We start from the raw sequence: 11,960 nt of genomic DNA, 5'->3' as shown, positions 1-11,960 counted from the left end.
GCATTCATTTCTGAGTTCACCACAGACCTTCAGCATGTTACAGGAAAAGACAACGTGGTGGCAACGTGGTCTGTCACGATCTATGAGTTAGGGTTAGGGTCGGTACAGCCCACCTAGGCATAGATTACGCTCAGATGGCTGCTGAGCTGGAGGCTGACCCCGAGGTGCAGGCAACATGATCTACAGCTCTCACCCCTTTCACACAGCATCTGGTTTCAGCAAAACTGCTCAATTTCTCAACTAATATTCTGCTATCATTCTGATATGAATTGGGGTCAAAAACCAAGGTCATAATTTGGCAATGACATCACTACAGGTAGTATATGTATATGTTCCCACTTGTTGTATGTAAAAAAGCCTCACTCACAAGTATCCACATTTTTATAAAGTTTTTAATCAATGAAATCTTCCCTGAACCTTCAATTGCATAGTAAAAACAAGCAAAAACATTTTTTGGTTAAAAGTTAAAATTGGCAATAATATGAAATGAGCACAGAGCTGAATTTTCCTCATTTTATGCAAGTGGAAAAATGGAAACCTTCCATCAAACTGACAGCTCATAGGTATAACATTTCCCAGTGCTCAGCAATGGCATTCTGGGAATTATTTAGTTCTTCACCATTCCCCTCATTACTGCATTACCCTGGATGTCCAGTTACCCCTGAAACCTCAGTTTACTATAAGCATTAAAAGCATGTGTGAAATCATCTTATGATCATAATTCCCAGCACTTACATGTTTGAAATGATTGGCTGATTGTAAACATTGATCGACTGGTTTTCCATAAGCCCTGAGGAACACAAACTCCGCCCTTACAGTGGAAAGGGCAGTTCCAAACCACCATGCAGCGATGACACTCTGTAGTTCTGCCGGAAGCTCAGTGGCACTAGAGGACTGATGTACCACATGACTACTCCTGAGGGGTTGATGGAGACAGTGAAATCTGTGGTGTCGCTCAGTCCAGGCATCAACTTTTCAGAAAATACATCATACACCTGTAAAAGAAGAAAAGAAAAAGGGATGCATGTGAAAAGGGAGTACGGTAGTAAAAGGGAGTAAACGGTAAGAATGGTAGTAGGAGAAGATGTGGGGAATGAGAAATTGGAAGTGAAGAGGGTAATTGATTTCAAATTTGGAATGGAATGGTTATATCATTCTTGTAAGGTTCTGTGTTTTTCATTGTCTAGGTTTTGGCATTTCCGTGTATTGTTACCCTCTATGCTTTCTATAGTCTGTCTGTCTCCCCATTAATTTACTGTTATTCATTTCACCTGCTTTTTCACTTCCTGATTGTTTCCTACACCTGATTGCCATTCCCTCTTGTTACCTGTTATTTAAACCCCTTTGTTTGTCCAGTTTGTCACCAGATTCTTATGTGTCCAGACCATACTCTCCAGCGTTTATTTCTGATTTATTTCTGTTACGACCTGTTTTGCCTCCGACTTCCGCTTTTGCTTTACCAGTCTGTTTTGTTTGGAACCATAGTTTATCGACCCGTTTTAGCTTTTCGACTTCCGTTTCTGGATTCTGTTTTTGTTTGGTTTGCTCACCTTTGCCTGTGACTTCGACTTCGACTTCATTTTGGATTATCCATGCTATCTCTGTTTTCTGTTTGCTGATTATCGACCTACACCTGTTTAATCTGCCAAGTTTGCAATAACAATAAAGACTCTGAACTGAATCTGTGGTCTTGGCACTGGGTCCTGTTGTTCTGATTCCTGATGCTTTATACCCATTTACCTTTATACCCATTTAAATGAAAGAGTAATCAAACCAGTGGAAGTGTTTTTCACCATCTGTTTTCCCACTTGATGATATCTTTAGTTTGTGAAGTTTTATTTTGTTCTGGTCGTTCATTATATCAAATAATAGTTTATCAGTCTTAACGTACCTGGATGCTCTCAAATGTCTCAAAAAGAAAACATATTTTCATGAAAATTAGATCATGATAATTAATTAGAGATTAAATTAGACGTGTCAATTTTGCTGGATATTTCAGTTGCACTGTTCAGGCACAAAATGCATTTTCACTATTCTTAATGAATTCATAACCTTTAAAAAGAGTAATTGTTGTTGTTGTTGTTGTTGTTGTGTGTGCATTTTCTGTTGCGTATATCTACACTAAGTGTCAGGGTTGGAGGTAGTACTGGTTGTGGCCACCAGGGGGGCTTATTACTTTCACCTGGTGGTCATTAGTGCTTACTTGATGTCTACCTCCTGAAGGTATTTAAAGCCCTCATTTCCCCTCAGTCTTCGCTTCGGTGTCACTGTTCGCTCTGCCACCTAAGCCGGTATTAGCACATGGTAGACTCAGCATCTTACGAGTCAGGTATTGTGCTGGTTCGCATTGTGTTCAGAAAAGGTAAGGAAGGGGTCTGCGTGCTAGTGTGTGTACACTGCGACCGCCTTCCTTTTGGTTCTTTTGTTCTTTGTTCCTTTTTATTTTCGGCTCGTGTGTGTCCGTGGGTGAGGGACGTTGTCCCCAGTATTTTGTATTTTGATTTGTGTGTTATTTCGGAGCTGCAACTCCTGAATCTTTATTTTTGTTTGCCCAGTCTTTTATACTGGGTTGTACTTTTATTTTGGGTTTTCCCCGGTCCGGGAGATGATTGCTAGCCTTTACGCACTCATTTTTGATTTGTGATTTTCGCCCTGGTTTTGTAGGGTAGTTTTATTTTCAGAGCCGTTATTTGGGGCTCTTCCTTTTGTTTGTGCGGAGTTGTCTCCGAGTTTCAGAGCTGTCTCCTCTACCCCCTGGGGTCTTAGTGGCGGGCACGTTTGTGTGTCCGCTTACAAGGGATTACCCCTTAGTCGCACCTGGCTCTCTGCACCTCCTCAACCTCACACTAAGTGGATGCTGCTTATAAACTTTTTGTGATCGACGTAGAGAGTGATCATGTATTATTCTTATGCACAGTGTAAACATAAGAGATACAGATATGTTTACACTAAGACATAACAGATAGCTATTCACTTAATTAATTTGAAGGGCTACTTGTATCTTTACGTGGTTGAAAAGATGTAATCAGAGCCTCCAGGGAAGGCCAAGGGCAGGTGAGAGAGAAAGTGAGGCAGTACATCTGCTGTACACCTGCAGATCAAAGCAGGATTGCAAAGATGAAACAGTAGAATCGTTTAAGCCTAACAAGATGATCTATAGCTCTGACCCATTTCACACAGCATCTGGTTTCAGCAAAACTGCTGAACTAATCTTCTGCTCATTCTGACATGAATGGGGGTCAAAAACGAGGGTCATAATTTGGCAATTACATCATTACAGGCAGTATATGTATATGTTGCGACTTTTTGAAGTAAAAGTATCCCAATGTTTTTAGTGCTCCATGGCCATGCAATTGTTAGACCAGCCAAACACAGACATTTTTCCGTGGACTTGACCATCACCCTTGATGGCTGTAAAATATCTCTGATCCATCCTTCTCATTTCAGACTCATATTAGGCCATAACTCAAACAGATTTTTTTCATCTTTGCAACATTGCTAAAATCTGACCCATCTGCTACATTGGCTGATGCTGAAATCTTGAGGCATGCATTTGTTTCTTCCAGATTAGATTACTGCAATGTCATTTTCTCCAGTCTACCCAATACAACCATTACAAGTCTTCAACTTGTTTAGAATGCTGCAGTCAGAATCCCTAAACAATCAGTTTGTAAATATATATTAAAAAGCATTCCACTACTGTGTTCCCTACCTGCCCAGTTGCTGTGTATTATATTTTGTTTCATTTTATATTTTTTATTTTGTTTTTAAATGCACAGTTGTGTTGATACCTTTGTGAAATGCACTTGAAATAAATGGTGACTTTATTTCCACCACAAGGCTGCAATAACAGTTGAGACTGTGAGTGAGGTGTAGTGAGCAGTGAGTGAGACCTTGTAGCTGCCGGCCTTGTAGTTCAGTTTCCCCAGGGAAGTTGTGTATCGATACGGCATGTCTGAACGACGACTGAAGAACACCAGAGCACTGTCTGAATTTGACAGGGGGCGCCAAAATACCTCAATTTCAGACTTCTCCTGCAAAAATAAACCGATTCAAAAAAGAAAGAAAGGGAGGGAGATATGGACAGAGGCAGAGAGAGCAAGAGGACAGAAAGAGCAAGACAACAGAAATAAAAAAGTAAAGGGAGGGAGAGAGAAAGAGAACGGTGTTATAGTGAGGTTACGATCCAACATGGACTCTTATAAGATATGAATATAATTATAATTTATCTGTTTTATTTTTAAAATATTTAAATTTTTATTGTATGATTACACATTGTATGTAGTACCACTTCTCATTTTCATTGTTTTAATACTTTAGATAAGGTCAATAAAGCCTCTGTGTAAACAGATCACTGTTTGAATACACCTGACTAATCGGAAAAGCCAGCGGCACGGTTGGTGCAGTGGTTAGCACTGCCACCTCACAGCAAGGAGGTCCTGGGTTTGAATCCCTGTCGGCCGGGGCATCTCTGTGTGGAGTTTGCATGTTCTCCCCGTGTTTGTGTGGGTTTCCTCCCACAGTCCAAAGACATACAGATTAGGCTGGAGAGTCTAAATTGCCCATAGGTATGAGTGTGTGAGTGAATGGTGTGTGCCCTGCGATGGACTGGCGACCTGTCCAGGATGTATTCCTGCCTTTTTCCCAATGTATGCTGGGATAGGCTCCAGCCCCCTTGTGACCCTGTTCAGGATAAGCAGGTTAGGATAATGAATGAATTAATGTTCCTGTTCACCTTCAGAAGGCGTCTGCCCTGGACACCCATTTTGTCCTGGTTGATGGCAATGACAGCTTTGTTTTGCAGGATGGTCCGTGCTTCACTGTTCAGAGTTCGAAGGTCATTGGACATGAAAAGTGGAGCGGCCATAATTGCCCACAGAGCCATCTGAGAGCGTGACTGGTCCAAACTGAGCCCAAAGTCTCCAATGACCAGCTGGGAGAAAAAGACAGCAATGCCAATGAGACATGAGAAAAATATAAGAACATCAGCCAGCATCAGCATGAAGGGCAAGCATAGAACATCCTGGCTCATGTCATTCCCCTAGTCTGGGGCAAATTTAGTACTGTGCTATCTTTGACTATAAGTGGTAATGACAATATGTGACCATTACTAATTTGAAATAAAGTATACAAGCCAATAAATGTTATTTGCATGAATATTGTCATTTTATGTAGAAACATGCTGGATAAAAATTCCAACAGTAAGATACATTACACAACTCAATTATGCATGTATGAACTACATATCCAAAGGTGTAATGATTATTACTTGTTCAACACAAATACAAATTATTCCTTCATTTTTGTTTCATGTTGATATTACCTTAATTACATATTATATTCAGAATTACATAAAATATTGCGTTAGTTGTCAAACCCAAATGTTTCAAGAATTTGTGTCGGTACTGTAACCTGGCTCTGAGAGAATCAGAGGCAAGCAAGCGGGTCATGCTGACAGACCATGTCAGGGTCATTCCAGCGGCCAGGGCCTGCAGTAGTCTGTAGGATATCCTGATGATTGAAGAACCAGTCCACAATGTTTAGCACGCTATCCCACGAGTCCTGGATATCACCATAATTACGCCACAGGTTGCATATCTCTCCCAACTGTGTGTAGTTCACCTGGCGAGACAGGGAAAGTGTGTGAGAGATAAAGCGTGTTTCTGAGTGTGTGGAGACGGAAAAAGAGAGGTACCCCGCAGTGGTATAATGTTATTAAATAATTGAGATAAAGACAAAATAACTACAATGACCAGACTCCCACACCTCACAATTACCACAATTACCCTCTGTCCTCCTAAATTCACATTATAAAAATGTTTATCTTTATTCACAGATAAACCTTAACACAGCCACACAATAGTGTTCCCAACTTGGGATACTTCTTATTGATTTGTGTACAGTATAGTATCAGTTCTCTCCATTACTTCAGTCAATCACAACATCTGCTGATTGTTCATAATAGCCAGTTGTAGAACACACAGATTAATTACTTTCTTTGGTAAAAATATGGACATTTAATACAGTGCAGTGTCAGGGTTGGGAGGTAGTGACCGGTTGTAGGACTTCATTATTTTCACCTGGCCCTCATTAGTGCCAGGGGAGCCTACTTCCTGAGGGTATTTAAAGCCCTCGCTGGCAGTCTGTCAGCACTTTGGTGTCAACCGTTCACCCTTGCACCAAGCTGGTAAGCACGCGGTAGACTCAGTGATTTTGAGTCAGGTATCGTGCTGGTTCGGGTTTCTTTCTCCCTTAAAAGAAAAGGTAAGGAAGGTGATCAGGTTGTTAGTGCTGTGTGCACTTCTGACGCCTTCCTAAAGGTTCTTTTTATTTCTTGCTCGTGTGAGCTTTTGGGTGAGGGACGTTGTCCCCGGTATTGTATTTGGTTTGTGGTTTTCCTGAGCTGTGTTCTCAAGGTTCTTTGCTTTTGCGTGCCTAGTGTTTTTTACAAGGTTGTACTTTTATTTTGGTCCCCGGTCTGGGGTTTCAGTGCTCATTACCTAAGCACTTATTTTGGTTGGGTTGTTCGCCCTGTTTTGGCTTGACCTCTGATTTGGTCAGAGTTTGTCTCTGGGTTGTTTTCTGTTCCTCTTCCCGTTCCGGAAAAAGTCTCCCTCTGTATTGTTTTCTCCCTGTCCCCTTATCTCCCGGGATTTTGTAGCGAACACGTTAGCGTGTCCGCTTAGAAGGTATCATCCTTAGTCGCTCCTGGTTCTCCACCAGTCCCTGTCACTACATGCAGTCCATATGTGTGTGGACAGAGGTACAATTTCTGTCCTTTTAGCTCTGTACTCCAGCACATTGAATTTATGTCCTAAATGAAGATGTCCTTTATAATACAGTATATAGGTGGGTTCTATCGGCTAGATGGCCAATGGGAGTAACAAGAACAAGAACATTAGTTTTTCTGAAAACATACTAATATGGCGGACTGTTCATAAACAGGTTATTCATCCAAAACAGTCAACAAAAATAAATTTCTGAAAACATTTCAGGCAAGAAATAAGCAATGCAATTGCTGAATTTTGATTCATTTTTGATCTGCAGTACCTAGTTTGGAAGTTTTATCTGAGTTTTGTGTGCCAGGTAAGCAGAACACCATTGGAAAGTAACGGAATGCATTGTAGGTCATACAACAGGTTGAGGCTTGTAAATGTTGTTCCCAGCTAAGAAAAAACATTTTAATTAGAGAAAATTAGTGAATGCAGAAGTAACTTGAGCCTCTAAGCAGTTTATACTGTGACTATCTGGCTTCTCAAGGTTATGATTGTTCTTTATGTGACACTTACCTTGGGTGGAAGCCCACCCTGGTAGGCAGGCCAACTGCAGGAATAGCCAATGGGACGCCCTGTGGCATTTAGGGCCTTTGACATGAGCGGGTAGCCTATAAAAGAGGGGTGCAGTGTCAAATATAACATAGCATCACGCATAAAGTGCTCCAAATGTCAGGCCAATACGCCGGCTAAAACAACTAGGTTTCCTGTTTCTCACATTCCCATTCTTTACCGCTGCTGTTCACTTTCCCATTTCCCTGTCCCTCTCTGTCACTTTTCCAGTTCTCTTTGAACTGTATGATGGATAAGATAAAGAACCATGCGTTTCACTGAGCAGAGCTGAGCCAGAGGGTTATAAACTATCATAGTGTGAGAGGCAGTGTGGAACAGTGAGTATTGACTCTGAACCTGAGTGTAAACTTTAACACAAATGCAGCTTTCTTTCTGTACACTCTCCTTCCTCCTACTTCTTATTTCCTTTCATCCACATCTTCCTCTCCCCTCTCTTGCACCTTGAGGGCAGACGGCAATGTTTTGCTTGATGTTATTACTAAATTACTAAATTTCAGTTAAAATTGCCTTTCCCCAAACCCCCTGCACTGAGGTGAAAAATATAATTTGTTATGAGGCAATTTTTTTTTAAAGTGAGCAAAAGTAGATGAGAAAAGATGAGCTTTGAACCCTATATAGAGACAAGCACACAAACAATCTGCTAGGAGCCAGAGCTGCCTAACATGCAGGCGCACCCTTTCGACACGTCTGCCCCCAGAGTGCTATTGAGGGCAAAAAAATAGCTCACTTCTCTCCCTCATCATTCTCCTGTTTCGAAACAGCTCAAGCTAGGTTTTGAAACAGCTGGTAGCTGGTTGACCAGTTCAGACCAGCTCCCAGCTCAACATGGTTTAGCTGGTTGACCAGTTCAGCTCAGCCCTCAGCTTGGCATGGTTTGACCAGCTCTAGCTATGTTTTGAAACAGCTGATAGATAGCTTGTTTGAGCTGGTAGCTGGACAACTATCAGCAGTAGCTGGCTGACCAGCTCATAACCAGCTAGACCAGCTTGACCAGGTGAATTCACAAGTTGGTCAAGCTGGAATAGATTGGATTTTACAGTGGGGGTCCTCACCCTTCTCCTGCTCAGTGGCGTTTGAGTAGCAGCCATCAAATTTGAGCATGTCGATACCCCAGTCCGCGAAGGTCTGTGCATCTGTCTCAATGTTGTCTAGTGTGGTACCAGGGTAGCCCATGCAGGTGAAAGTCCCCAGATCTCCATAGATGCCCAGCAGCAAGCCACGATCATGTACGTAGCGTGCCAGTTCCGGGATACCCCCAGGAAATCTGGAATGAGGTCAATTTCAACTGAGATAACCCAGACCCATACTAACTCAGTTAGTCATTAATTTGATCAAATTTAATTTGAATAACTACCACTACTACTACAGTCACTATTAATCTTGTACTGCCATTACGACTACCAATCTAGCTTTCAGCTAGTCCAAACCATTTCTTTAGGAGCTGTACTTTTTGACTCTTCATTCTGCATGGGTCTTTATTTTAGTGAACTATGATTGGATAAAAAAGCTGCCTCCTCTCACGTGATTAAATGATTAAAATGACTACTAAACAAAAAAAAAAGAAAAAACCTGCTGTACATACATATAATGGATGATTGGCTCCTCGGAGGCAAGCCTCAAATTCACACTATTTCCGGCTAATAGAAAGTCACTGTTTCTGTCACAATGTACAACTAAAAATATGATGTCAAATAATGACCAATTTTCTGTCACGTGTTTATAATTGTATTTGTATTATTAATTTGATTGACAGAGCCTCCACTGGTTCCTAAGTGGTTTTATGTAATAATTCATGCTGTGCTGTGGCCTCAGATCCTCGGATGGAATCTGGACCATCACTCTCTAGCCATCTCTGCTCAAAAATTGGGCACCCCTGGACTATGTGTCAAACATCAAACATATGATCCGAGGCCACCATCATCAAAAAAACCTTTTTTAAGTTTGAAACAAACATTTTTATGTACATACAAATATTTTAATATCACATAGACTACCCAGAACTCCCACTCTCCGTCAAATTATGACACAGCTTGGTAAAATACACAACACTGCAGGCACACAGATTAGCAAACTCAGACTAGACGGAGTCATACATTAAAATTATTCAAGCGATCTCCAACAACATTAAATTCATGATTTCCCACTTTCATTTCCTTATTGTCAATATCTGTTCCCCAACTAAGCTGTTTTTATTTTATGAGGTGCAGTGAAATATGGCACACTAAAACCTGTTGCACAACAATGCACAACACTTACAGTACATAAGTCACTTAATTAATAATTGTAATAATGCAAATACATTTTATGAAACTTGAATTGAGCTAGCTTCATTGATAAATTTATGATAACTAAATTTAACTACTTATAATACTATTCATAATACATTAATAACAGCTAATAAATAATCATTGGAATAGAAATAATTACAACTGGAATTTATCAAAAATAAAGTATTATTGTTGTTGCTATTATTACAGTTGAGTTGACATTGAAATAATAATAATAATAATTATTAGTAGTGGTTGTCGTACTACTTCCTTGATAATCCAATAATGAGGAGGGGGTACCTCTTGGGATCTGGCTGCAGCCGCCCCTTTCCGTCCCGCTTCTTGGAGGACCAGCAGTCGTCAATGTTGACATATGTGTATCCCAGCTCCCTCCAGCCATCCTCTGCCAACCTATCAGCCATATCCCTGAAGAGCGTCTCACTGCAAAGAGGTCAGCATTGTCAGTGCTGTAAAGATGCATGTATATTTTAACAAATAACATTTTACCATATATTTAGCCCTGTGATCCACTGTACGACGTTGGTGTGCACAGCTAAAATTTACCCAGTGGAATTTATTTGTGGAAACAAAAGAGGGTTGTCCACCACTACCATTTAAAAAAAACATTTATAGGATTCAGTTCCATGTACAAATGCATAATATGCATCCACATGAGAAATATACACTCAGTGAGCACTTTATTTGGTATTTATTAGAATTATTAAGTCTTCTGCCACCAACAATCATGCCACGGTCGAAATCACTCAGATCACATTTTTTCCCCATTCTGATGGTTGATGTGAACATTAACTGAAGCTCCTGATCCGTATCTGCATGATTTTATACATTGCACAGCTGCCACACGATTGGTTGATTAGATAATCGCATGAATACAGGAGTACAGGTGTTTCTAATAAAGTGCTCAGTGTGTATATGTGTATATGGACAACAAAAACTGATATAATCATAATGTGGAGGTGAATGTACTATTATCATTTTGCTGTGTAAATATATTACAGTATACATCATAACTACATGGTCTGAATATGGCTTTTATTTTAATATAAGTACAGTCAAAAATGTAATCTCATTCCTCCGATTTACCTGATGCAGTTCTTGGGGTCATTGTCACAATCAATGTCACAGCGATACCGTTCCCATGCCAACCATCCCATTGGAGGGGTCCTCATCAAACCATTGTCCAAAGCCATGGCGACTGTAGTAAGTGCCAGTGCAAAAATAACCACTGGCAAGCCCATTCTTGATAGAAGCTAATGGGGAGATAACACTGGGGAGAACACCAAAATGTTACATGTCCCACAGCCACAAGATTGCTCACATCATGGCGCAAACCTCAGCTGTCACCTGACTAAACTAGTTCATTAGAAACAGCACACACAACTGTGTGTACACAAAGACCTGAAACTTTAAGCAGTGAGGTGGAGTCAAGTGCTGCGCATTTGCCTAAAGCAAGTTGGGACTATAAAATAATCAGATGATTGTCAATCACCTGAACATCACATGACGATATAGCTTTGTTCACAACCTGCAGAACAGGAGGTAAAAAAGCAGGAAGCCTAGGAAACATGAGGTGAGACTGAAAGAGACATAGTATGTATAGACAAAGTATGTGTAGACAGTAAACAGTGGACGTGAACACTGAATCAATCATCTTTTAAGACATAACAGTGACGAGCCACTCACGCAGGAACACTGACAGAGAGGCTCAAATTGCATTCAATATGCATACAACATAAAAGAACACTTAAACCAGATCATTTCCATACATATACCCCTAGTCTGAGGCAAACTAGTTAGCTTTTCCCTGTTCTTTAACATTTTTTAATAACCAAATATTGTGAACGAATACACAATGAGCAAACTCACACAAGCAATACATCTAATATAAAGAAAGAAATGCAGGAATTGCTCTTACTGTGTTCACAGTTGCTGCACTGTGACTTAATCTCCTGGCTTCCTGGTTTAAACAGCTATCTCTGAACTTAAACGCCCCACAAAAAATGTCATATGACCAGGACTCTCTATCATGTGACCTGGATCATGTGAGCCTTACTGCCAAATGACTGAGTGGGAGGAAGGTGAGGGACCAGAACTTCATTGACTAACTTTTTCAGCAGTTGCTACAGTGGATTCCATTCAGTTTTTCTTTGTTATCAGTGTCTTGTTGACAGTAAATATATGGCCACCATCATGATATCATCATGTCTCATCATGATAGTACGAGTAGTTTGAACATAAACATTTTCCTAGAATGCAGCAACCAAATCTTTTAGGAACTGATGTCTGGCAATTTTGTGATTTAGTCAGTTTTTAGTCAGTTTGCGTT

General features: G+C 40.6%; 1 protein-coding gene across 1 annotated transcript; it reads right to left on the bottom strand.

Moving 5' to 3' along the window:
* Nucleotides 1-374: 374 nt before the first annotated feature.
* LOC133128569 (alpha-N-acetylgalactosaminidase-like) lies at nt 375-11,668 on the bottom strand. The gene is made up of 9 exons (XM_061242198.1): nt 11,550-11,668; nt 10,718-10,901; nt 9,914-10,054; nt 8,399-8,610; nt 7,290-7,384; nt 5,461-5,622; nt 4,736-4,933; nt 3,894-4,034; nt 375-995 (listed from the first exon to the last, which is right to left on the bottom strand). Exons 2-9 carry the CDS (start codon nt 10,870-10,872, stop codon nt 813-815), a joined length of 1,287 nt encoding a protein of 428 aa, XP_061098182.1. The 5' UTR covers nt 10,873-10,901; nt 11,550-11,668; the 3' UTR covers nt 375-812.
* Nucleotides 11,669-11,960: the final 292 nt, after the last annotated feature.

The sequence above is a fragment of the Conger conger genome, chromosome 5 (genome assembly GCF_963514075.1).
Source record: "Conger conger chromosome 5, fConCon1.1, whole genome shotgun sequence".
In the NCBI taxonomy this organism is placed as follows: domain Eukaryota; kingdom Metazoa; phylum Chordata; class Actinopteri; order Anguilliformes; family Congridae; genus Conger; species Conger conger.
The sequence above is the reverse complement of the archived record's forward strand: the minus strand, read 5'-3'. Positions and strand labels throughout refer to the sequence as shown.

Coding starts and splice junctions, on each gene's coding strand:
- LOC133128569 (XM_061242198.1), bottom strand. CDS start 10,872: ATGGGCTTGCCAGTGGTTATTTTTGCACTGGCACTTACTACAGTCGCC. Junction 8,611..9,913: donor CTGCAGCCAGATCCCAAGAG/GTACCCCCTCCT, acceptor ACCTCATTCCAG/ATTTCCTGGGGGTATCCCGG. Junction 996..3,893: donor ACAAGGCCGGCAGCTACAAG/GTCTCACTCACT, acceptor CTTCTTTTACAG/GTGTATGATGTATTTTCTGA.